This window comes from Lacerta agilis, chromosome 4, assembly GCF_009819535.1.
Source record: "Lacerta agilis isolate rLacAgi1 chromosome 4, rLacAgi1.pri, whole genome shotgun sequence".
Taxonomy (NCBI): domain Eukaryota; kingdom Metazoa; phylum Chordata; class Lepidosauria; order Squamata; family Lacertidae; genus Lacerta; species Lacerta agilis.
Genome location: NC_046315.1, coordinates 25,544,336 through 25,571,741, shown reverse-complemented (window position 1 = coordinate 25,571,741; position 27,406 = coordinate 25,544,336). Strand labels below are relative to the sequence as shown.

Sequence of the window (27,406 nt, the reverse complement as noted above, 5' to 3'; positions counted from 1 at the left end):
ATTTCCTGTAATGAATGGGTTCTTAGAATTGGAGGTTAGGCTTAGCGTGCTCCCTGAGCCATTGGAATGGCAAGGTCATATGGGGGGTGTGTGTGTGCTTAGTTTCTTGAGCCCTGGGGGAAGCCATTCTTGAACGTCCCGGCTCTGTTTCTACTGGCCCTGGTGTTGTGGCATCAGCTTCAATGGGCTCCAATCTCCTAGCCCCAGGGTTCGTGGTCCCCTTATCACCAGCATCAAGCTCAAGTGTCAGGAACGTGGTATGGCTCCTTAGCCGGTGACACTGTAGCCTCCAACTCAATGTCCTGATTGCTGGTGGATTCTGGGATTATGGCAAATTGACTTGCAGGTATTATACATTTCTTTGTGGATGAGACAAGGGAGTCTGAGAAGCAACAAGGGAGGAATTGGGCTGAAATTTATTGTAATACTGTGTTCATGCTTCCTTCATTCACAATATCACGTTGAAATTTATTAAGAAAGAGGTGTTCAATTCCTACCAGAAGCGGCTGCTGAGGCCTTGTTGCTGGCAGTGAAGCGATAGAACGGCGGATTGTCACAATGCTGAACTATGGGGTTCACTGGATCCGTTTGCTGAAGCTCAAACAGAAGTTCTTCCATTGTTTGAATAGTGTTGTTCCGACATAAATAGATGGCAACTTTTTTGATCTGAAGAAAACGTAGTATTTAGCAGCCTCTACAAACTGTAACTTAGAAATGCACATTTTAAGTATAATAGGCACACATGCATCATTTTAGCTTTCAAAGGATCTAAGATACACCCATCAGAACTACGCTGATCTACATATCTAATGGGACATAAAATCTGTCTACAATTAGGGGGTGACCCAAATAAAGGGAGGAATGCAGAAGATCATGGATGCAGAAATATTTACCTATGGAAGATACATACTTGGAAATGCATTACGGCTAAAAAGACAACAGTTGTTTCATACTTTAGCTGATGACATTAGGGCAAAGTGGAGGTCTTGCTTGGAGTTCCACAATTATATTTGGCATTATGCTCCTACTTTCCTGCAGTATAGCATCTGAATTACTCTACAAACTGAGATAATTTAATTTATTAAATGCATAAGACTGATGCTAGTAGAAGCACATCTTTCTACAGACAGCTGTTTTGCTTAATAGGAACAATGGCTTCGATCCTAAGATAAGTTAAGGGAGTTTAAGGAAGCAGTCACTGATCAGGTGACCCTGTCTGTCCTTGGGACACTTACAGGGACACAACCCATCTTTGGATGTCTCCCTCTCACTCAGAGAAGCAAAGTTTCTCACCCCTCCATTATTTCAGCTGCCAATGTCCTGCAAAAACCCACTCTGGAGGGTCAGAGGTCACTCCTGAAGAATGCAGGATGGAGCATGGAGGGGAAGGAATGAGGCTGGCGGATGGAAGATTGAAACAGTATCAGACAGAAGTCCACCCAATTTAGTGTGATTTTTTTTCCTACCCTCCAGCAGTTTTCTGCATCTCATCTCACATTGTCCCCGCCTCCACAGAGGTTTTCAGAGGAACACGAGGGACAAAGAGTAGGAAATTTTCCTTCCCTGAACTTCTTTGGGTTAACTCTTCTTAGATTCGAAGCCAATACAAGCTTTTTAATTACCATATTTTCCCCGTCTATAAGACGCCTCCGTGTATAAGACGCCCCCTATTTGGGGGGGCCTCCAAATTAAGCAAACACCTCCTCAGCGCTACCCGTGTATAAGACGAGCTCTAATTTTAAACCTAATTTTTTGGGTAAAAAAAAATCTAGTCTTATACACGGAAAAATACGGTATTATTTCTTAAAATCACTTACATAAGGTAAAAGGATGGTATCACTGCTGACCCCACACAAGCTTATGAGAAACTGCAATGTTATTCTCAGGTTGTTGCTCCATTTTTCATTGTTGGCTAAAGCATTCCAGACATTCTCCATTTCAGGTCCAGGGACTTCATCTCCGTACTGCATTGCAGAGGCAGGGGGTGGGGTGGGGGGACAAAAGGGCAAACTTGATAAAAGTGCAATAAAATGGCCGAAATACAAGAAAACGAAGAGATGCAACGTAATCAAAAATAACAGTTGGGTTGTATTCAGTGCAAGCCAAGTTCCACTAGTGTAGCGGCACTTCTGTTTCTTCTCCACTCCCCTCCGCCATCCCAAATCTTCTCCAGAAGCTCCCCCAACAGCTGATTTTGAGGGTGCAAGGGGGCACTGGCGGGGAGAGAAGTGTGGAATGTTTCCTTTGGCTACTGCAATTACCTAGCTCTTGTCTAGCGGAATGGAAGCACTGGATACCCACCAACTGTTTTTGCTTGACAGCCGAGTATCAAGCTGAACCACCACAGGTCGAACAACAAAGCAATATAACTTAACCCAATAGCAATAGCACCAGAGGTAGAAAATCTAACCAATCAGGTCAAACATTGGCTTGTCTAAAACTACAGAAAAATACTAAGAAATCCAGTGTGTTGAAGCACACATTGGACTTAAGGCTGGAGAGACCCAGGTTCAAATTCCTGGGTGGCCCTCAGCAAGTCACAAGGTTGTTGTGCATGCAACCTTGAACTTGAAATATGAACCGTTGGTCGAAAGCAGTACTGGATTTCATATTTAAAAGCATGTTATTTATTTGCTTACCTTAGCAGTCATGTACATCAGATTATTAAGCACCAGCGATGTAGCCTCTGGAGAGCCCCAGCCATTTCCCTTCAGTCCGCAGGCGACAGCTATTTCCCCATCTTTGTCCTTTATTTCATCCTCTGGGGTGCTTGGGCTTGACCCTGGGAGAAGAAGCCTGCTGTCTACAAGTTCGATATTGTGAAGCCATGGCAGCAGGTAGGTGAGCATGATTTGGCGCCCATTTGGATGCGTTGTTGGGAACCTCTGACTCACTTCTATAAACAATGGGAAACAAGAGCTCATGGAATTTTAGATTCACCAGCTAGACTGCAGCTTTATTCAAACGCAACTTGTGTGTAGGGAGTCCTTCCAGGCTGAAGCATGGAAAGTGGGGCTGGTCTCTTAACCCCAACCCCCAAAGCTGCGTCACCTTCCTCCAAGATCCATGCATGGAGAGCAAAGAAACCTTAATGTAAGAAGAAGCTGCTAGATCCGGCCAATCCTGTTCTCACAGTGGCTGACCAGATGCATGCAGGAAACCCACAAGAAGGACCCAAGTACAAGAAACCCTTGTGGTTTTCAGCAACTGGTATTCAGAAGCATGAGGGCCACTAATTGTGGTGGTAGAGCATAGCCGTCGTGGGCTAGTAGCCATTGATATTCCAGGGATGTCCAACAGGTCGATTGCGATCTACTGGTAGATCCCCTGGAGGTTTTGGTAGATCGCGGTTGATTGCTGGGTCCCTTTCCTTAGTGTTGGTAAAATAGGATCCGCCCCCGCCCCCTTGGCCTGCCCTCCATTGTTGCGTGATCTGCTGCATGGAAGACGGAGAGTACTCAATGAGGCTATTTGTTTTCCCAGCGATCTGTTGGTGAGTGGCTGTACCCCTTTTCCCTAAAAATGGCCAACAGCTTAGCCTTCAACTCTCCAAAAAAACAGGGCCCCAAAAAAGCTCAACAACTTTGACCTGAACCCCAAAAAAGGTGGTAGATCACTGCCAGTTTTTAATTCTGTGAGTAGATCGCAGTCTCTTGGGAGTTGGCCACCCCTGGAAAGCCACCCAAGTTGGTGGCCATCACTGCCTCCTGTGGGAGCGAGTTCCATGGTTTAACTATGCACTATGTGAACAAGAAATTTCTTTTTCACTGTCCTGAATCTTCACATGTAGGGCTTCCTTTGCAAATGATATAATTCCACTCCTGGATGTCAGAGGAAGGAGACACAATGCTGGGGCTAAAGGCATGGACCTCATCCTGTCTCAATGCTCTACACATAACATGCATGAACAGGTTTTGTGGCATTCAGTTAAACCACCTGTCCTTAAAAGGATAAAAACACACACACAATGATTTCAGGAGCTTTACATTCTGCGTTGCTATGTGCTGCATTTTCAGCAACTGATAACTATTCAATTTCTGCTTCTCTATATATCTGATGACCTTAATCTTGTGAAGGAAAATAACATTTATGAAGCACAAAAGCACAGATGAACTGATTTCATGTTAACATCACCACCTGAAAAGCAATGAGACTAATGACCAAGTAAAACGAAGGAATTAATATTGAATTTAGAGACCAAATTCTGTTCAACAATCAGAAAGGGTCCCTGACTGTGTCACTTTGTGTTTTAATTGTTTGTGTGATATGGATTGTTTATTTGTGGGAGATTTCCTGTTGCCCACATGTTTTGCTCTTATGCTTGCTATAACCAAATGCACAGCTGTATATGCTCCAACTTTTTAGTGTTTCTATGCTTGTTTTGCTTTCATATGGAAACTCTTCATAAACTGTTTTTCAAGGAAAAAGGAATAAAGAAAGGGTCTTCCTAACGTATCGCACAGTGAAATGACACAGATAAAAGATAAGTAAAAGCAATAAAAAAAATTAATGCTAAAAGTATCAAAGCGGGGGGAGGATGAGATGCTTATTAAAATTTACCCCCAAAGTATCAAATTTGTGGAATATGTCAAGTTACGTAAAACAAGAATGTCAAAAATGCTTCACAAAGAGTTATTATGCAACAATGTGGGATACAGCGATAACCTCCAAGTGATCACAGAAGTGGGAGTTTCATCCTACTCGGGAGCACAAAGAGGGTCGCGGGGAAAAGAAGGCAAACTTAATCTGCTTCCCCAAGAACAGGGAGTTTACTAATTCGCATTTATTTTAAAAAATCACTAGAAACGCTTACCTGAAAAGAGTGGAAGCGTGAGCTCAGGGTACATTCTTGCCAGTTCATAGGACAGATGCGCTAGTGAGACGGTGTACAGCGGCGGCAATGGGCCGTGAGTTCCATAAAGTATACTGCCAGGTCTTTGCTCAGCTACTTTCTTTGAATAAACAAAAAGCTTGGCCTCCAAAATCTGCGGGCGAAGATAAATGACAAAAGCGGCATTACGGGTTTTCAACAGCATCTTAAAAGAATCCAATCGCCAGGGTATTACCATAATCTGTACACACAGCCTTGCATTTAGGCACTAGCCTGGTAGCCGTATGCAACCAGGAATTATGCACAGGCAAGTTTCTTGGCTCCACCTGTCCTGCCAGTTCATTTGGTTTCCCTTTTAGTGTCAAAAAGGAAGCCTCTTCTTCCACAACCAGAAAACACAGTGGGTGGAAAGGAGATAGACTGTGCTATTCCTCTCCTACTCTGCCAATCCACTTGGTAGAAGGCTACCTCTCTTCCACAGCCAACATGGAAACACTGGCTATCAACCACTTGGAAGGCTAGTAAAAAAAACTATCTGTAGGCTAGAGATGTTTGTGGGCTTATTCACAAGGTTGATCAACTATACTTTTCTTTTTTTCAGCTGGTAGGGGTTAATTGCCCCGCTTCCCAAGACCTAACTTATTTGGGTTGCTTCTCTCACCTGTTTCCCTTCCCAATCCTATTATGACATTGAAAGCCATCAGCCAGATCAGTCAAGGCTTTGTCCTCAGCCAATGGCCTATCCTGGCTTCTCTTTCCCCTTTGATCTCTTGCCCCACCTTTTCCTGTCACTCTGCCTTATCTATCCCAGACTGCTTTGTACAAACCATCACTCCCATGCACACCACACCGGGCTACATGCCCAGGAACTCTGTGCTCTTAAGAGACTGCCCAGCACAGTCCAACACCTGGTGTTGCTGTCCAAAGAATATTGTTGAAAATGAAGGGTTTCCTTGTATAGTACCGTTCCCTCTCCAAGACTGTTTCGTGTGCCCCAGTGTCACTGCATTATACATTTATATAAAGGATTCTTGACATATTTACATTGTAGTTTGTTAAAGAATAAAACAAGCATGTAATACATTGAATACGGGAGGGTAAACAGGAGTTTGCTTTTCCACATATGGTTTTAGAAGGTGTTTTTTTTTTAAAAAAATATTTCATACATGCCTGCATGAGTTGCATGGAAATTTCATAAATCTCTCTATTTGTGTCAGATGCTTTAAACAGGACTAGATTTAAGAGGGTCACAATATCAAAATGGTAGTTCCTGGAAAAAAAAATTGTAATCATTTTTTTTGCAAAAATATGCCCAAGGCAACATATACAAAGAATAGAACAATGAACTATACCAAACACCATTAGAACAAATGAAACACAAAATATGTTAAATTACTTTTTTATTTTTAAAAAAGGCAGATCTGAAGAACAGGCAATTCCTAATGATATACGAAGTAGTTTATTTACAAATGCATATAATTTGCATTCTGAGCTGGGCACAGCAATCTTAATGAAGGGCTAGGGGGAGATGGAGAGCAGCAAATGTCCCAGCACAAACAAAGCTGGTCAGGGTGGAAGGACGGATGGGTTTATTGGGGTTGATTTCTTTTGTTATGCTAGCTCCAAGCTGGCCTATCTTAGGGGTCTCAGTCTTGGGCTCCTCAGATGATCCATGGTGCTTAGGATCCAGTGGATTCCAATTCTCCAACACCCAGCCCAACAGGGGACCTGTTGGTAGCAGATAACTGCTGTAGAGCTGAGGCACATGCCATAGCCACTGAGCTAGCAGCACCCCTCTCCACTGCTGGAGGCTGGCAAAGAGGGAAATACCGTATATTCTGGCATATAAAACTACTTTTTAATCCAGGAAAATCTTCTCAAAAGTCGGGGGTCATCTTATACGCCCAGTCGTCTTATACGCCAGAATATACGGTACCCAAGCCATCAACTATAGGGTGGGTAGGACTGCAGCCCAGATTTCTATACACCTGATACCCAATACTGCTTTTTTTGTTTTCTGCCCCCTACCTCGTGCTGCATTTCACAATACACAGAGCCACCTGCCTGCTACCACCATTAACTCAAAGCACTCATAAAATAAATGATGAATCAGGTGCCCAGCATCAGGTACTCAGCTTTCAGCTTTGCTCCATCCAAGGAAGCTGATTCAAAACAGGCAGAAATGCAAGGAATGTCAATACATGGGGGAGGACAGCCCTGAGGATATTGCTGGGGGAAGAAATGTACGGAGGTGAACTCCTATTTCATTTGCTGCAAATGCTACAGCATGTCGATTTAGCCATTTCTTGTGATTAGTGAAATTCCAGAGTACTTTTTTTTTTTTTAAAGCATTTAATAACACAAAATGTTGCGCCTCAAGCCTAGGAGCCAGGAAGCTTATATTAAGGCTTAGTGGAACAAAAGAAATCATGATTAAATGACAGCTACTGCTATAGCTTAGATCCAGGGGGAATCTATCTTGCTTAAAGAGATCTATCATATGAAGGGTTCACACGCTGCAACGAAAAGTCTGAAGAGGATGGGAGAAAAATGATCTTGTTAGTGAACCCTCAAGTTATTATTTGGTTGATCACAGATCACGGGCTCTTTTCACCTCAGGCAACTATCCCAAACTAGATCGTGAACTGCAACTGAAGTTTGGGTGGTGTAATCAATGTGAAATTCCACTCGTGCTGCCTCTGATCATCTGCTTTGTCGTATTTTATTTATTATGTATTTATCCCACCATTCCCCCAATAAGCTGAGTATAATGTACATGGCTCACCACCCCTTTTCTTTCACAACAACCTTGTGAGGTGGGTTTGACACACCCCAATCTTGCCTGTCCCCTCTTGCTGCCAATAGCACGTACTCTCACCCAGCCCAAGGGTTTCCTTGTCCTATCCTTCCTTTAGTTATCTTTTTCATCTTCCTGACCATTCTTCACTGTCCTCTCCATCCATCCTCCTGTTAGAAACCATTCCTGAGCTCAACACCTATAGCTGTCTGACTTCATTCTGCTATGCAGCCTCACTGTTCTTTTCTCAGTCCTGCTACTTTAGCCTCCCAGTCTATTCCACAAGCCCTGCACTCAATTTTCACTAGGGTTCTTTGTCTCCTTGCCTGTGTCTATCTTGCCTGTCTCTATCTCGCACCCAACCAAACCTCCCCTCAAGGAAAATTCAGTGTTTGCCAATATCTGAGTCCTCATCCTTAGTTGAAACGGTTGTGAACATTCTCTGACACTCCCAGGTACGAATGAACAACTTTTATCTAGTAAAATATATGAGATAGGCCTCAACAATCCCTGAATTTGCTCACAGGTTTGGACTCCTGTTTTGATCTGAACTAATTTTCATTATATAAAGAAACAGTGTAGTGGGTATTCCGTATATAGGTTTGTTTTGTACTTGACACACCTGGTCCTAGTTCTCTTCTTCAGCTTTGCACCAAATTACAAAGGTATGCTTTTTACAGGGAAAGCAGAAAAAGCATATTGCTTAGCTGTAGGCTTTCTGCCTAAGAAAATGTTTGTTCATTTCCACTTGCTCACTGGCATTTTTGCCCTACCTTCTGCACAGTATGAACATCCAGTTGCTACACTAAGAAATAGCAAATAGGCCTGAGATTGTAATAGTTTCTTTCAATGTTTACGTAAGACAGAATTCAAACATATTCCAATTCAATAGTTGCAGGGTGTGTGTGTGTGGGTATATCTCCATCCTGAATTCGATGGTCAATCACACTGCACTTCCTACTTGAAGGATTACTGATACCTGCTGCCACACACAGTTGCAATGGCTTTGAAGCATCCGGAAGCAAGCTGGTATGACCCAGTATAGCACCGGTCTATAGCCCAGTTGAAGAGGTTTATTTGGTCAGGATTTAATTCCAGCAATAAGACAACAACTTCACAGCCAAGCTGATGAACCTGCGTACACAGAAAATGACATACAATAGTTTTTTTGCAGTTATTCATATTTGCATCAATAATTAAGCACAGAAAGGAAGCAAGACCTCCTGCTGAATCAGACCGAAGTCTATCAAGAAAGACCAACATTCAATTTCAAATGGCACAGCCTGCCAGTTGCCTCCTCAGATTTGATCTCAACATCTGACCCCTCAAATACAGGTAATAGTAACAATTGTGGGGTAAATTCAATGGTCTTTTTCAGAATGACTGAAATCTCCTCTTGAATTTGTTCCCCAAATTCTGCCATCCTCAGACAGTTCCACCACAGAGTACAATAGGTACTCTTCTGCTAGTCATTGAGTGTGTCTCAATCCCTTTTGGAAGCTATCTAAGTCAGTTGTCACCACGATCATTGTGGTTAACATATTCCATAAGGAAAAACCACTCTATTCCAATTCCACTATCTATCTTCACTTTTCATGCCTTCCTTCTCCCTTTTAATTCTTGCCTTCTGACAGCACAATCCTAACCATGCTTACTTGGAGTACGTCCTACTGAATTCAGTGAGGTTTACTCCCAGGTAAATGAGACGAGGACTGCAGCCTTATTGTTCATCAGGCTATTCCAAGGATTACTCTGAGCCTAAACCTTTGGGGCAGAATAGGTTGTGAAAATGGGAGTAAATTTGTGGAAGTGCACCTAATTATACAAACAGCTGCATCCATATGCAGGAAACACTGTTAAATAGTTACTGTGTGGGCATTTTAAAGCAGGTTTTGGCACATTTAATGTGGCACAGATCCAGCATGCAAGGAAAACACTGATCTTCCATAGCAGTGGCTTTATTTTCTCCTAAAGCTAATACTCTTTTTGGCCTTCATCAGAAGATCTGCCCACTCACATTGATCTGATTCACCAGCAGCTATTTCAAGTAAGCAGGAGGTCATTTCACATTTGCATTTCATACAGCCTAGAATCAGGTGGGTGGTCTATCGGGTGGGAAGACTTCAAAGCGAAAGGTAAACACACACACTGAAATCATTCTGCCCCAGACCTTTTGAAAGTGTTGAAAGGCCTTGAGTATTTTTTCAGCAGAAATATAGATTAATAAACTATGCTAAGGTAAGTGTCTTGAAACAAAAGTAACAAATATACTTTCATTTACTGATAACAACTCTTTATTGCATATTCACTAGATACCAGTGTCTGCAGTGCAAAGCAACAAAGCCACCCCTCCTGCAACCACATTTAATACATTTTAAATCATTTCAGAAGTGCATCATTGCTGAGTTACTCACCCGTAAATCTTGACAAGCTAAAATATTATCAAGCCATTTGTAGAGATAGCCGTCCGGGGAAAGGCCCACATTGTCAAATACAGGGCCACAGCATAGTACAGCTGACATTGCCTAAGAACAGAAGGAAGGAGGTTGGTTGTGCAAACCCAACTATAATCAACACAGTTCTGTTTATTTGTTCTTTTCAGTGCATTGGCTACCACACCTTGTAAGATCACTGTAGATTCTAAACATGGTGCAGAGCATCAAGCAATGTAGCAATGGGAGATTTTAAAGGGGCTTCAGTGAGGTCACTGAAGTGTGGAGGTTGTTGCTCTTAAAAGGTCAAGGTAAAGGGGCCCCTGACCATTAGGTCCAGTCATGTACGACTCTGGGGTTGCGGCGTTCATCTTGTATTATTGGCCGAGGGAGGCGGTGTACAGCTTCTGGGTCATGTGGCCAGCATGACACAGCCGCTTCTGGCGAACCAGAGCAGCACACGGAAACGCCGTTTACCTTCCCGCCGGAGCGGTACCTATTTATCTACTTGCACTTTGACGTGCTTTCGAACTGCTCTTAGGCATTGTAAAAAATATTATGCAACGATATCCCAGCAATAACCCCAGTCAATACCTCTTGGTTAGATGGGCACATGTCCAGTCTACCCTTACCTTCCCTGAACTCCATTCTCTTCCTCCATATCCTCACTACTTATTAATCCAACCTTCCCCAACCTGGTGCCTTCTTTAAGAATGCAAGAGCAGCCCTGCTGGAACAGACCCAAACCCAAACTAGTCTAGCATTTAGAAGTATTCCAAAGGTTTTGCACTACAACTCTTATCAGTCCCAGGCTGAACGGCACGGCCATTCATGGTTGTAGCCCACATCATCCAGATGTCAACATGTTCAGAAAGGCTGGATTAATCAAACTGACTCCTACTTTCATCTGTCTTACCCATCTCATTTTGATGAAGAACTGGCATCTAGTATACAGTGTGAGAATGAAACATTCAGTAGGCACTGCAACAGAAGTAAATCTCCTATTTGGAAGATAGGCTTACTGCCTCGTATCGGTTTTCAATAAAAAGGGGGGGGGGTTGTAATTGACTGTTTTTTACTCATGAGTAGACCCATTGAAATCAATGGCAATGAATAGCTTGGATCCATTAATTTCACGAGTCTCCTCCAAGTAAACGTTAGTTGAAAACAACCCTCAGTAACCGGTTTCCAAAATAAGCACCTGGAATTTGGCAAGATATTTTTGCTGCATTAAAGCAAAAAACTGTATAAAGTTGCTGTTAATACCAATCTCCTGCTCCCTCAGATGAATCAAATGAATCAATCTTACACAAAAATTCACAGAGCCAAAAGGAAAAAAAAATGTACAGAGTTGAGAGACATTTTATTTATTTAACGAGCATCATTGGATGCGAAATTTTATTCAGTAAAAGGAATGATTACACACCTTTAAAGCACAATACTGGTATCTTGTAATCTGGTGATTTCTATCACTGTAGCGATCAAGTGGTGTAAACATGATACTGAATGGTCCAGCCCATTGACTAAACAAAATGAAAAGGTGGTGCCTCAAGCTTTGCTGAGGGAAAAGAAATCTCCTATGGTGCACTGAGCAAAGAAACATAAAATTACCTTTGTTAATTTGTTTTTAAAAAGGAAAACATGAGCATTATTCTTATGCAACATTTTGTAGCCCTGCAACAAGTCCTGGAATAATTTTCCTGGTTGCACGCACTGAAAACATTTTGGGAGAATGTACCATCTATGCAATGAGCTCTTGGGTGCTCAAAAGAAATATGCAACTCCCAGAATCATCAAGGAAGTTGATGTAGCCATTTTCACCAAGCTTTATTCTAGATATAGATACACACACACACACACACACACACACACACACAATCAAAATGTTCTCTCATGGCTGCAAATTGATCCCCAAGGTAAAGCAACAATCCTCTTGCATTATGTTTTACGTGCATAATCCAAATCTACGCATGGCAGGAGATTCTGACTGTCCCCTCTTGACATTCATGAATTGGATTTTATATTTACATAGGTGTGTGCGTTTATAGAACCACTGCAACAAGAGTTGGTTTAGTGTGGAGGCTGAGAGACTGCAAATCAGAGTTGTGAATCAGGAAACCCTCTGCTCAAATTTAGATTCTGCCAGGAACTCACTAGGTTGTTAAGAGGCAAACCACACACACTCTCTCAACCTCAGTCCCACCCCCATCTTAATATAAGGGATAATACTAGTGCTTAATAGTGCTATACAAATTTTAAGTATGACGATGAAGATGTATGTCCTATCTATACACTCTGTACATTTTGATTTTGAGACTGTGTTGACAGGGGCATACATGCATTGCAGTTGACACAAGAACACCCCTATCACAATGTGGAATGCAAATGTGTGAACATCAGGTGGGAGCAGACAGCTGCATTGTTGGGGAATGGCCTAAACTGATCCCAATCTCCCACCATGTACAGGTCTGTGAGCATTATGTTCTGAGCATCTGAATAACTGGAAACGCATCTTTAAAAATTTATACTGAATCTAAAAATAATCTCCTTACAAAAATAGCAAAAGCTGTGTTAGCGACTATAAAAACCTTTATTTACTTACACCTGGAGCAAGAGTATTCTGTGATGAGTAAAAAGGCAATTTTAAAAACGTTAACTGTTGAGAGAATTCCCTGTAAAAAGAGGGCTGCCTCCTTGTTCCAGATGTTCTGGATGCAGCAGAGTACTAAACATGGCTGGGTTTAATGCACTGAATGTAGTGAGATGGATCTAATGATGAACACAGAAGGAGCCTTCAGATTGCCAGTGCTTAGGCTAGAGGCCTTTTATGCTGTCTCAATAAATGGAACACGATCAATTTGCAAAGCAATCCTTTAGCACAAAGAGCACGTAGCAATAGCTAAATTAAGCCCCTTGCTGCAAGAAAAATCAATGATCACTTTACTTGACGGAAGCTAGTTTTCTCCAGATGAAAGCCAACTGTTCCTTTGCAGTTTCTACAATTACCAATTGGCAGCCAGAAACCAGTAAACACTGAGCTAGTAGGATATAAGCCAATTCAGGGTCACTTCACACCACAAAATTCCTGCACAGGTTAAGAATGAATAGGAAACTTGTGTGTAGATCAGCCAAAAAGCACGCGTATATGTTAGTCACATGCGTACATGACTATTTACACCCAAGTTTCATTTTAATTTCTACATGAAAATGTCTCCTTTGTGGCCATTTTAGAGTTCATAGGCTGAAACAAGATGGATCTATTTAAATGCCAAGCATTGTGGTTTATAAGGACTATAGATTATCATAGTTACATGGGCCTCTAAAGTCCCTAGTCCACAATACATGCAACAAGGACGGTGTAAAGAGCAATGTGACAGATAAAATGAAATATGTACAACTGCAGGCTTTCCATCTATTCTTCACGGATTACTTGTCCCCCGTTCTCCCAATTTCCTCCCTTACTCTTACTGTTCCATGCAGATTAACCTCTAAGAACTTGTCCTTGCCCTTATTTCAGGTATTTCACTGACTACACCAAAGCTTCCTTCTCTATATCCATCAAGCTCTGCAATGCTTTTGACAAACACTGTCTTGTACTTCGTCTTCAACGTCCTGCAATTTACACGATTATTGAATCTCCATACCTGGCACACACTGAATCAAATTTGCAATCATTGCACTGAAATGGGCTCTCATGTCCTTAAGAATCTCCACTTCTTTATCGTTTTCAGCTTCCAGTAACATACGAGTCAGGTCAACGTATTCTAAGAATAAGGCTCCGAGTGCTAATGTATCCCGTTCCAAGGCTCCGTTTGTACTACGGCAAAGAAAAGTGGGGCGTTTTAAGGAACCGTTCAGATATAAAACAAGAACTTGTGCTTGGCAGATTGCGGACTGCAACATTTAAAATATCAATTTCAAGAATGTAAAAAAGGAAGAATCTAGTGGATAGATATGGAAAAGCCCCAACTTTATTTTACAAATGCTCTAAGGAATAATAATAATAATAATAATAATAATAATAATAATAATAATAATAAGCAGCACTGTCACAAGACCCTGTTCCACTCGAAAAGCAATATCCTACCTATCACTTATCACACCAGCATCAGCAAGTAATTCAAAAATGCGTAGTAGCTGTAACCGCAGCAGATCTCGGCGTTCACGGCGCTTCTTATTCTGTGTCGCAGGAAAAGAGGCCAGCATTAATCACATCTATTACACAAATGCAGATCTTTAAAAAAAACAAGATCTAATCGAGCCTGGGCTCAGAACCAATATTTAAAGAGATGCTGATGACTGTTGGATAATACGAACTTTCTGATTAGCGCATACACCATGTAGATTAGAAACATTTTTCTGCAAGTAGTTGTTCTAGGAAAGATACTATACAGTGGTACCTCGGTTTAAGAACAGTCCGGTTTAAGAACGATTTGGTTTACAAACTCCGCAAAACCAGAAATAGTGTCTTGGTTTGAGAACTTTACCTCGGTCTAAGAATGGAATCCATAGCTGTCAACCTTTTCCTTTTTTTGCGGGAAATTCCCTCATTATAGCATTGGGAAACAGCAGGGAGGGTTGACAGCTATGTATATAGCAGTGGGGAACAGCAGGGAGGGTTGACAGCTATGACGGAATCCGAATGGTGGAAGGGCACAGACGGCGGGAGCCCTCATTAGGGAAAGCACGCCTCAATTTAAGAACGGTTTTGGTTTAAGAAAGGACTTCCGGAACGGATTAAGTTCGTAAACTGAGGTACCACTGTACTGACCCTTGAAAGAGGTATGGGGAGGGGGAATGGGTAAATTACTTTACATACGTGTTTCAAGCTCTATATTCCAAAATCTTTTACTACAAAAGATACAGTGAGGGGGGAAAGTATTTGATCCCCTGCTAAATCTTCTGGGTTTCTGGTGTTTTTCCTGTTGTTATTCTGTCTCTCACAGCTACAATAAACCTACCATTAAAATTGTGGACTGGTCATTTCTTCGTCAGAGGGCAAACGGGCAAATTTAGCAGGGGAATCAAATACTTTCCCCCCTCACTGTACCAGTGTAATTAGTAACTTTATTTATTACACAGGGTCTTTTAAACCACATTTTAAATCTTTCGCTCAATCAGTGCATCTGAATTTTTTTTTTGTTATTGTGGAACCATTCACTGTCTTGTACTTAAGCGTCTAGAACTCAGTGAACTAACATCTTTGGAATTCACTCTGGCTTATCGCTTTTAGTAAATTTATTCAGGGGGAGCAGTAGCAGTGCTCCATTTGGAGAAAAAAAATGCAGTAGGAATGAGATCCCTCTTTCCCTTCTTCATCCTCTTTGCCTCTTCCCATGAGCCACACCTCCTTGCATGTAAGGGGGAGGGTTTCTGGTAGCAGGACTCTGGAGTATTTCAGTTTACAGAGAAGCAGAGGCAACATAACCTATCAGGAGCACATTACATGCAACTATCCAGAATATCTGAAATCAGGGACAGGGAATTTGTGGCCCTCCATCAGCCCCAGGTCAAGGATTTAGACATATTTAAAGACCACTTAAATAGGCATTCTCAAAGCAGTATATATAATAAAACTTTCAACACAGATATCAGCAGATATCAGACATCTGTTTAAAATAGAACACATACAATAATTGCCAATGAAACAGCTAGCAAAACTTTTAAACAAATATACATGTATGCATAGACTTGCTTTATTTATATTTAGGTGTTAAGCAGTCACCTAAAACAATAGAGAGCATCATGGGAGTTGTAGTCCCACATTTTGAGGGCCACATGTTCTGCACCCTTGCAGAACCATAATGAATGGTTGTTTCCTCTTGAAATAAAATAATTATATTACATTTATACAAAAGTATTACGATGAATGCTTGCCAAATCTGAAATTAGTAACACTTTTAATTGACAGCATTTCTTCCTCCTTTTTAATGTCTGCTGTTATATTTATGCTGCCTCTTAAATGTGTTCATCTTAATTAAATCAACCAACCTCCGGTCTTCTCTCCAATGCTTCTTTCATTAGTGGGTGAAGTTCTTCCACTAATTCCCTAGATTTTAAAAAAAGAGTATGTTATGAAACAAAGTTCTTCATAAATGAAATAGCAGAATGACTAAGCTTTGACTCTTAACAGCAGAAATTATACACACACACACACACACACACACACACACACACATATCACCCTGTTCCAGAAGTTCCGGTGTTTATGCAACAGAGGTTTGCCCAGAGGATGCCCAATTCTCTTCCTCATTGTGAAATGTGCTGTGCTTACAATAGGGTTGCACTGACAAAGCACCACGCAGCAGTGAAGCAAATGGCAGCCCCTATTCATGTGGTCTTTTGCCTGTCTGTTAAAGCCCTGTATCACAGCTGTAATGTGTGTACATTGCAATATGCAATGTCATGGGTCTCCAGCTTCCATCATCACTGGCTACACTGGATGGAGCTGATAGGAGCTGGAGTTCAACAACACCCGGAGGCTCCTATTCCTGCTGCAATGCACCCTCAAATACAGAGGACCACCCGCCCTCTAGGAGTTTATGTAACTGAGTTATATTGCTAGGAAAGGGAGCATGAAACCAGGGGGAACTACCTCATCTCCATTTGTCACTTCTGAGATATATTTCCCCAGTTTAGGAGGCTATGAAGAATAAGCTTAAACCTCAGTCCAGAGACAAGGTCACTAACAAATCCCAGTGGAACACTGCCAATGGGCCTTTGGTATCTCAGGGAGTATGTCCTCCAGAATCGTGTCCAGACAGAGAGCGGTGCCCCCAAGAGAACTGGGACAGAGAGTGTACACACAAGGTATAGCACTTGGGCTTGCTGCCCAGACATCAGCAATATTTTTTGGTAATCAAAAGTCTTTTATAGAATAGTCCTTCCAAATTTAAAATCAGCTACGTTTTTAATCTTTGTACATGCAGCTTGGGAGTGTATTCCACTTCATCCTGTGTCTCCCAAGATAAAACACTTGTTTTTGTTTGCAGGTCATTTTAAACCATATTAAAAATAAACTATGGTTTAACATGAAACACTCTGCTCTCCCTTACTGCTATGAAACAAATCAGTCTGGCTTGTTGTAATGTGTAAATTTAGGCTCGTGGTTTCTTTAGCTGGTTACCTGACATTCAGCTGGAGCAGAGGAGTGAAGCAAGAATCTTTCTGTAGTATACACCAGCATGCTGCATGTTCACATTAAACCAGTTTGTTTCTAACTATGGTTTAATGTGACATGTGAGCTGGGCCACTGCTAACCATTTACTATACTAAGGGTGCTTCCAGACAGGTGTTTATTGTGTTATTGGTGCTGCTCACGCCTTCAAGTTTTACACAGCTTTTGCATAATGACTTCAGAATCAAAATGCCAATCTGAATTCCGCCCCCAATTTAATGCCCTTCCTGTTGAAAATTTTATATTTTTGGTGATATTAAGCCTCCGTTTTGAACCATGAGAAATCCATGGCGCATCAATACCTGAAAACGAGAGAATTTGTTCTTCCAAAGCCCAGCACAAGTGACTCAGTAATTTCTATGCTCTCAAGTCTCATCAAAGGCACCAGTTGTTTTAACAACACACCAACAGATGGAGTTCCTATAGCCTAAAAATAAAATAAATTTAATGGATATAATCATTAAAGCAATTAGAAAAGAATAACAAAAAATGTACTGCTTTAATAGGTATTGCTGGCGAATTTGAAAAGCACATATTACAAAACAGAATTAAGTGGCTCAACAGTCATGAATAAGAGAGTGAGGATTACTCCCCCTTTGATTCTGTGGGGTCTGAGGAAAAAAGGCTCATGTGGTGTCTATCTGGTCACAGGTCAAATGGCCGAGAAGAGACTCTTTTCTTTGTTCCTTTCTCTCTCCTGCTCCTGAGATGACCCAGAGGTGCAATAGTAGGAAAACTTCATATAATGTCAGATGGGTGGCCACCAGAGAGCCTTGTCTATAGTGGCTCCTGACCTTTCAAGTGCTCTCTCCAAGGAGGCCTATCTGGAGACCTTGTTATTATCATTTAAGTGTCATGCGAAAACATTTGCTTTCCCCAGGCTAAAAGAACTGCTAACACAAGCATTCTTGGAATGCTTTAGTTTGCTGCTTCAATTTGCTATATTAGTTTGCATGCTTCATATTATTATCATTGCTGTTCTTTTTATATCTTACCATCCTGGGAACAGAAATTATTCTGAAGGTGTGGAAGAAATGTTATGTAAATAAATAGGTAAAATGTGGCTGCAGTGTGCCTCAGAAGCAAATCAAAATGCCGGTTTTTGCTTGCTTGCTTGCTTGTTTTGTGGGGTGGTGTGCAGTTCTACTCTGGCCTATAAAGATGACAGCGAAGGGTTAGCTCAAACCAAGTGAAGGAACCAGACAGTTATTCTTCAGAGTGCCCAAGAGGACAAGAACTATGAACTCAACAAAGCAGTTTAGAAGCATGTTAGATCAAAAAAACTGCCCGATGCAGGGATTGTCTGCCACTTTCTACTAAGGCAGAAAATGACTGTGAGTCTACAGAAGAGAGTATCGTTTTCCCTTTGCTTTGTTACACATCTGCCTTCTATCCCGAGTTGCAGAGCAATGCCCAAATGTTTTAGAGGTGCACCAGAAATAATCGGAGCAGGGGATCTGCATCTGTCACACAAATGGTATGCGTGCATAAAAAGGTTAACATACTTCCCATATCTGCTCTATGCCATGAAAAGGATTTTGGCAGAAAGTCTGTGTGACCTTAATACTGGAACAAAAGAGCAACTGACACAAGTAAGTTGGCAACACCACTGAGTAATTCCCACAAGGTAAACGTGGCATATAATAAAAATTAGAACAGCCTTTCGTCAGACTCAAGCAAAACTGACGAAATATAGGTACCACTGCCAATGTGGGATTAAAAATCACCTTATCATGACTTCGGCCATTGAATGGTTCATCTAGGTATGGTAATGGTTCTTCAGTTAAGTCCTATGGGGCCTACCAAGTCTGTTTCCAGTTCTAAAGAATCCCAACTTATTTATGGGTTAGAGCTGTATGCCAGCTCCCTCGGCCAATAAAGCGAGATGAGCAACGCAACACCAGAGACGTCCGCGACTGGACCTAACGGTCAGGGGTCCCTTTACCTTTACTTCTGGGGCAAAGAGCAGTCCAGGCCAGCCATATGCAGTTTTTTTTAGTCTTAGGTAGCATACTAAAATATCTAGAAGAATGTAGTATAAGCACTGATAACTGGGAAACACTGGCCTGCGAGTGCTCCAATAGGAGAACGACCTTTACCAAAGGTGTCATGGACTTTGAAGAAGCATGAACTCAAGGCGAAAGGGAGAAATGAGCTAAGAGGAAGGCATGTTTGGCAAACCCTCACCGTGATCAACTCCCACCTGGAAACCTATGTCCCCACTGTAGAAGGATGTGCGGATCCAGAATTGGCCTGCACAGTCACTTACAGACACACCGTTAAGACCGTGTTCATGGAAGACAATCTTACTCGACTACGACTGATCACCAAAGAAGGAGACCCTCGATTCAACACTGACAACTATGAGTGGTGAAGGATCTCAAATCCAGCTCTGCAATGGTTCTAGCAAGGTCTTTCCTAAGGATGCCACAGCTCGGTAGTGATGTATGCACTTTGCCTTTTAAGCAGATATGGAGAACCTGTGGCTCTTCCAATGATGCTGGACTTCAGTTCCCATCATCCCCAACCCCTGGGCCATGCTTGTAGGGGGGCTGATGGAAGCTGCAGTCCCACATCATCTGGAAGGCCACAGGTTCCTCACTCCTGGCTTACAGGCGGCAATGCATCACATGTATAGAAGGACTAGACTTGAGTCTTGTGTGAAAAATACACATCATATATAAACATATTTCTCATTTGATGGCCAAGTCGTTTTAACGAAATACCACTTACCTTGTTATCGTAACTAACAGTACCATCAGGTGTGGTGGCCATGATCTCAGGAGTCGAAACACGCAAATGGCCGGGGCTCATAATACTGGGTTTTGCTGCTCCAAAGCAGAGAATAAGGTAATTTCTCCATAAAGTGACATAATGGTCTCCACTGCTCGCTGTACTGGTTTTCTTTGCATTCATAGGGCTGCTGGATACGTTGTTTTAAAATAAAATAAAATAAACTCAGTTTTGGATATTACTTTGCTTTATTATTTTTCAAAGAGGAGACATTATAGCAATATAAAGGGGCTGATGCAGTTCAGAATAAAATGAAATTCAACTAGAAGGGAAGGATCGTAACTCAGCGGTAGAGCATATCCTTTACATGAATACAGTATTGGGTTCAATTCCTAGCAACACCAGGTAGAGTTGGGACAAACTCCTGTCTAATACCTTGAAAAGCCACTGTGAGTCAGGGTATTAGACAGGAGTTTGAAAAGCCACTGTGAGTCAGGTGCTGACAATGCAGATGGGCCAAAGGTAGCTCCTGAAGTTAAAACCAGATACCCCAACTCTAAGCGCAACTCTGCACAATGGACTACGCAGGCTCACAAAAACATAACCCTCCTATCAAATATATGCCATTCTGTTAGTTCGCTGATCTGTGGAATTCATTATTTTAAAATAGTGAATACAGACCAGATCGACCAGATCTATCAGTGTAATGTGAAATATTGACAACCAAATAGTAATAAAATAACAGCAGAACTTACTTTGGATCAACCAAAGGCATGACCAGCTGCAGCCTTGTAAATGCATAAGGCCAAGCATAGCTGAGAGCAGTGGGACAATGCTTTGGTAAATTCTCTTGTCTAAGAAAACTGAAAAGGCAGAGAACCCAGGGATCTTTGACGGACTGTGCAAATATCCAGACATGGGAAGGACTTTTTACATCATAATGGCTATTAACAAGGACCGCGTTCCATTCTACCAGCCACTGCAAATCCACATTATGGGTTAATGGTAACGTTGTCTGTGGGGGGAAAAGATTTTTTTTAAAAAGAAAGAAAATGGCTGTCAGCATATTATTTCAGAGGTTGGCCTGCATTTTTTATTTTCCTGATAAGAAGCCTATTTTCAGAAGGCTGCCCATGTGTCCTACGTAATAAAGGAGTTTTCTTCTTAAAAGGTTGTCAGAGGTCAGCTCTATTTGAAGTGCTGTCTAGTTCGAATCTGTTTTAAAGATTAATTAAAAAAAACCATAAGAAGGAAAAGCAGGGGCCTCGAAGTTATCCAACAGCAGTTGGCACCTGCACTGCAGACAGAGCAGGCACAGAGATCCCTTGGTCAATCTTCCCACTATAAAATGCATTGTGTGGTATTCAGACTAGAACTGTTGACATTAATGGACTTAACTTAGTCATATTCCTTCATTACAACTTAGCTAAATACCAGCCATTCTGTTTAAATGATAGCATTTATTTCCAAATTTGCATCAATCCCAAAAGCTCACCATGTGCATATATGTGTCCCCTCTTTTGGGGGATGTGTTTCCTCTTTTGGGGGCATGTGTAAGTAGCAAATCTGCATTTGGACCTGGATACCGGCTGCCAAACCCTTGTTTGAAGAGATGGAAACACCACCATCCCCCCAACTGCAGCCACACAACCTGCAGTGTATTTCATTGATCCATCAATCATTCCGCTCAGGGCTTATCTACTCGCTTTTGACAGAAGTGAACAGTGCCTCTGTGTTCCTGCCCCCTCTGCACCTGTATGCAATCAGAATCAGTCCATGGCTTATTCTCTGTTCCTTAGTCAATTTGCGACATTGCCCCACTGACTATACTAAAGATACCTTGCTGCATTCTAGTGACGCACACTGATCCAATAACTGTTTAGGCAGGAGATCTGTTTGAGTGGAAGATTCAATCCATGCAAGGATTGAGGCTATTCATTAAATTAATGGGGTAGTCTGACTGTACAATAGATCTGAATCTGGATACATTCAAATCTCTGGATACGGCTGGTAATTAAATTATGAAACCAGTTATTACCTAATATTCTATTAGACATTGAAAATATCAATACAGCTACAATTACAGGCTGAAGTGATGGAATTGCAACAGCGGATCAAGGAGATTACCTGTGCTCTACTGAGTAATAAAATATAATGCCCGAAGCAACTCTAAGAGTTTCTTAACATACCTATAATCTTTGTATCTGCATTCCAGTCTTTTTGGAATGTTGCATAGTTTCTGTTTATTTAGCACATATGCATTGTGAACAGTTAGAGGATAACAAGAAGGTACTTACTGAATCTGAAACGGCCACATGAATGAAACTTTCCAGAATAGAAGAACTTAGTTGGTCCATGACATCAATCATAGGCCTATCGTCATCCTGTACATGTGAAGGTGAAAGAAATTAAGTCAATTTTTAAAAGGAGTGTTTGAAGAGTAAGATATTTACTGTGGCATAAGCTTTTATGGGCTAGAGCCTACCTCATCAGATGTATGAAATAGACAGTGTGATGGGAGAAGCAATAAAAGAGGAACAATCTCATATTGAAAGCAGTGATACCACGTATCAATCAACCAACTGAAGTCAACAAGCTCATGTAGGAGTCCAGGCACATCCAACCATTGCAGGTAAACACTCAGTTTACGTGACATCCAGGTAAGTGAGCAATTTACTGTTCATGGCAACTTAAAGACACCTTATGTCTTGGTGCAAGTCAAAATAAATTTGGTCAAAATGGTCAGTGTACTCCAGTTCAGTAGCCACCCCAATTTCTGAATGAGAACTGGTTCTAACTCATTTATATCCTTCGCACGAAACAGAATTATTCTGAGTGAGTCAAAGTGAGCCATTGCTGCAGCAGCATTACAGTACTTGAAATTTTGAGAGACTGCAGTTATTCACTCCCCCTAATTCAGTTGTTTAAGCAGCCAACGCAGAACCATCCACTTACAAGAAGGAAGTTTCAGGAGGCTTGAGGAAACCGCAATTGGGGGTGGGGTGGGGGACTAAAGGGAGAGGACCCTTAAAAAATAATCCAGTGAGGGGTGAGCATGCTCAGTGGCCACCGCAAAACAACAGAAGGCGATGGAATGGCTGACTGGAACACCGAAGAACAACACTCCACGCTGTAACATTCTGCTGCAGGTCCGACTAGCACATTCTCTGTTTTCGATTCCTAGCTCCCTCACAATTCCCAGAGACACTCCTGACAACTGTAGCAATCTGGATTCATTTTGTGGCCCAACCTTCTCCCAGGATGATGTCCTCTAGATGTTCCTCACCATTGGACCATGCGGGCTGAGACTGGTGGGAATTGTAGTCTAAGGCATCTGGAAGACACCAGACTTGGGAAGGCTGCTGAAGAAACTCCACTCTCACACATTTCCCATCTTTGAACATTCCTCTTGCAAGAATTGACTGTTCTTCTACTTTGAGTGAGGAGGAATGCTAAACAGTGCACAAGAATACTCTTCCCATGGAAGCACAGCCCAATACTTATGCCACGACAACATCCTGATTCAGGTAGAGCACTGCTCTATAATATACTTAGCAGAACCAGTAATTTCTGTTTTTTTAATGTTTAAAATTCTTTGCAAATAAGAATCCAATTCCTTTGGATTGTAGGACTCTTTCAAATATTAGAGCTGTGATAAATTAACAACTGGCAAAGTGGGTCAGAATAAGTATCCAGTTTTGTGTGTGTGTGTGTGTGTGTGTGTGTGTGTTGTACCAGAACTTCTGCTTCATTTTTTGTGCTTACAAAGTTAATGCACTGACAGAAGCTCAACATGAGGTTAATTGTTGGATTTAGTTCAGTGTTTGCAGAACAGAAGTGCCCATCATAAAATGCCATACGACTTAAGACATCATGTATTGAAGGGATGAAAAACTAGCCTGCTGTTTACTGAAGCATTCCAATGGCATGAACACAAAATATTTTGTTCTCCACTTAGCAACTTACTAACTGGGAACAAGGCGCTCCATGCTTTTGTATTTGACAAACAAGAATTAGTATTCTCTATGGTGCAAAGAAAAATGCAGTGCATGAAATCGTTTTATTACGCATAGCTGCCAGCTGGACAGACACGATGTATCAGCCAATTCCATATTAATAAACATAACACTTTCTAGTAACAATGCTTTTTTATTATTAAAGGAAGAAATAACCTACATCCCAGAACCATTTGTGTATCTGAAGGAATGCTAGAACAGGGGTCTGAAAGACTGAGAAACAAGAAATATGGGGTTGTGTCCAGCTGAGTTCTGCTCAGAGTAGACTCCCTGAAATTAATGGACCTAAGTTAGTAAAGTGCATTAATGTCAATGGATCTACTCTGAGTAGGTCTAACACTGGATACAACCTCTAATTTCTATAAGTGAGCACCCAAGATTTCTAGGTAAGGCGGCAACCATTTTGCACAGGGATACCATTTTTGGCCCCCGTGCGTATTGGCAGAGAGCATATGAGTGTGCCCCACCCTATTCCACCCTGCCTCAGCCCCACCCTGTTACTCCCCCACATTCTGACCTCTTATGGGTCCAAAAGGACCCATGTGTCGGCGATTGCACAGCAACAGGATGCACCTAAGATGGCTACTGCCTGTACATATTTTGCTTGTCAAGAATCTTGCCACATTTCAGGTTGCTATCAAATCTAGTAAGAGGCATCACTCTTGCCGACATTGAATGCAACTCAGCAAATAACCATTAGAATGAATGGAAACAATGCAGCATGTGGATTGCACTATTATCATTTACTGGATAAAGGCAAGTGAAGAAATCAGATGACAAATCAAAGGAGTCCCATATCCAACTATAGAATATTGAGTCAGTGTGTTAGATTTAGGGAACAACCATGAGGCAAATAGCAGCTTCTGGAGCGAAGGAAATTATCATCATGAAAAGGACACCTACAGGAAATGGTTAACTCTCTCTCAGTGTTGTGCCCCTGCTCTCCATGGCTTTTATTCAAGTTTAAAATACAAACAAACTACAGGAGATCTCTCATCACAGATCTGCCTGCTTCCATGCCTACCTTGGCCCTCCGCCTATTCATTCTCACAGCTTCAGTGGTTATGCAAATAAAAACTAAAGGAACATAAAAACTTAAATCTATGATCATTTACTCAGAAGCAAGTCCCACCATTTCCAGAGAGGTCTTGTTGATGCATAAAAGCATGCACAGGACTGTAAGCAAAAGTCCATTTTAAAAGTAAAAGGTAATACGGCAAAACAAATTTTCATTTTAAAAAAACACAAATTACTTGGGGAAATTGTATTTGTGATGCAGGAATGAAAAGTTGTACCTCTGCTTGTCCCAGTGCAAGAAATAGAGCCCGGATCTCTCTGAGAATCAATACTGCCAGTTTACGTGTAGCGACCTGGAAACTGCAGAGTAACACTAGTGCAAAACCTTCAACAGCATGCAGAACGTTGGAATATGAACTTCTCTCCGTCTGTGTCCTGTGAGCGGATCCGTTCGGTATCAGCTGCAAAATGATGTGTTTGTATATTCCAACATACGTCATTAAGCTTCAAGAGTTCATAATGTTAAAATAACAAAACAATAGTATGCAATGTGAAATTTAAGAAAAACGAAATGAAAATAAGATCCATGGCCATTGTGATACAATCCATTTCTTATAAGTTAAAAGATGGTAACCTTTAGATATGCTTTATGTTAACAGTGCTAAATACTTATGCCATAATCTGTATATGCAATGTGTCATTGCCCCTGTAACTGCAACATTTCTGTACTTACAGAACAAAGAGGTAGACACACGCCTTGCTGGATTGGGCTGTTTTGTTGGTTTTTACAAACAGGACTCTCCTCTTAGAAAATACATTTGCGTTTTGTTGCACAATTTGGTCTGCTAAATTTGACCTCTATTTGTCTGTTTACACAATTATCCCGGAATAACACCCCACCCCCCTGAATGGTCCAACTGTGAGGGCTGAACTGATATAAGAATATTGCCATGCCCAACGTGCAAATCAAACAAATGTGGCTCTAATTTAAGACACATCAATGTATACAAAAATTTAGCCAAACTGTTCTGAAATGTGATGTGATACTTTTAAAGTCTTACCTCTGTAGACCTGCCTTTTGCCTGTTCGCTGGCTTTTCCGGGAGTGTGCATTACCAGTTTCCATTGTGTAAGCAACTGTAACAGTAATTTTAAGGACGTGTCCAGGAGGCTATGATGCATATCGTTAACTTCACGCAACAGGAAGTTTGTGAAGCCGAAAAGCACATCCTCTCTCCAATCAACAAAATCAACCAGCAGGCCCTGAAGTGAATTTTGAGCGATGTGCCGAAGTTCATCATCCATGTGGATAGAAAGCCTATGTAAAAATAAAGCAACTTTCATGTCAGAAATTACCCAAGTACCAATTTGTGATCAGCAAACACCCAGGCTAGCCAAGCATTAATCTGAGGCAAAAAATAATAATAAACCTATTCTCAGTCATCGTCTACAGCACCACTTGTAAGAACAGAGTGCAACTTTAGAATTTATTTTATGAATAACTAAGGCTGCAATTCTATACCCATTTCCCTTGGAATAAACTCCAGTCAATTCATTGGGATGCACCTCAGTAAGGAGCGAGTTCCCCATGAGAGGAACTATCACTGAAAAGCAGTGGCACAGTTCTTCACAATCAAGGCAAATGCGGCCCACCAGACAACTACTGTGGCGCAGGGCCGGCCTACCTATGAAGTGGGGTGAAACAGCTGCCTCAGGCAGTGGAAGCTCCCCAAAGATGCCCCACCACTGGCGAAGAAGTGGTGCTGGCATTGGCGTTGATTCCTGGTGAGATCTTATGAGATTTCCAAAGACATCTTGTGAGATCCCACCAGCAATTGGCAGTACTTCCAGTAGAGGCGAGTGGCTCAGTGGCAAGAGCAGCAGAGCGGAGTGAACCTCAAGAGGTGAAATGGGATGCACCACCCCTGCTGTGGCCTGACAGGTGCTTGATTCCTCTTTGACTGTTCTGTGTGTTCAGCCAGGCAGCAAATACAAGGGGTTTATCCAAGCCCTAGTGGATAGGCACATATGACTAGCAAGCTACACTTGGCTTGGTGAGCTACAAGTCTTGAGTTTTAGGACTGAAGGAGAAACAAGCAACAAAAATGGTAGTTCTCTTAACATCAGAACTGCATTTCTTCGCACAATGACAGAGTTGAAAGGCTACACCCAACTAAGTACAGAGGTTTCATTTCTTGCTATCCTCACCACTCTCTCCTTCTTCGCCCTCTATTATTTCCCTCCTTCAAATTTTAATTTACGTTTTAAGCACAATATAAATCAATATAGCCAAGGGCCCAAATAACCACGAAACTAGTTATGTAAGCTCAAGGGGGCTTTAGACTTGTTTTTTCGTCTAAGTCAATGCCCCCATGACAAATGGCAAACCGGTTCTGAAATGGAG

General features: G+C 41.7%; 1 protein-coding gene across 11 annotated transcripts in view; it reads right to left on the bottom strand.

Moving 5' to 3' along the window:
* FRY (FRY microtubule binding protein) overlaps positions 1 to 27,406 on the bottom strand; it is a 170,483-nt gene that overhangs the window by 54,134 nt on the left and 88,943 nt on the right. For 10 of the 11 annotated variants that reach the window (XM_033146473.1, XM_033146462.1, XM_033146465.1 and 7 more), the window contains exons 18-34: positions 26,065 to 26,320; positions 25,282 to 25,464; positions 22,268 to 22,354; positions 20,726 to 20,985; positions 19,971 to 20,160; positions 17,540 to 17,664; positions 16,052 to 16,109; positions 14,148 to 14,239; positions 13,705 to 13,877; positions 11,487 to 11,647; positions 10,043 to 10,153; positions 8,608 to 8,762; positions 6,002 to 6,101; positions 4,814 to 4,985; positions 2,640 to 2,896; positions 1,818 to 1,964; positions 498 to 666 (exon numbers count right to left, since the gene is read on the bottom strand). In XM_033146473.1, the coding sequence (XP_033002364.1) occupies positions 498 to 666; positions 1,818 to 1,964; positions 2,640 to 2,896; positions 4,814 to 4,985; positions 6,002 to 6,101; positions 8,608 to 8,762; positions 10,043 to 10,153; positions 11,487 to 11,647; positions 13,705 to 13,877; positions 14,148 to 14,239; positions 16,052 to 16,109; positions 17,540 to 17,664; positions 19,971 to 20,160; positions 20,726 to 20,985; positions 22,268 to 22,354; positions 25,282 to 25,464; positions 26,065 to 26,320 (2,696 nt within the window). The remainder of the gene's footprint in view (positions 1 to 497; positions 667 to 1,817; positions 1,965 to 2,639; positions 2,897 to 4,813; positions 4,986 to 6,001; positions 6,102 to 8,607; positions 8,763 to 10,042; positions 10,154 to 11,486; positions 11,648 to 13,704; positions 13,878 to 14,147; positions 14,240 to 16,051; positions 16,110 to 17,539; positions 17,665 to 19,970; positions 20,161 to 20,725; positions 20,986 to 22,267; positions 22,355 to 25,281; positions 25,465 to 26,064; positions 26,321 to 27,406) is intronic. The other variant, XM_033146463.1, reaches the window with a different exon arrangement.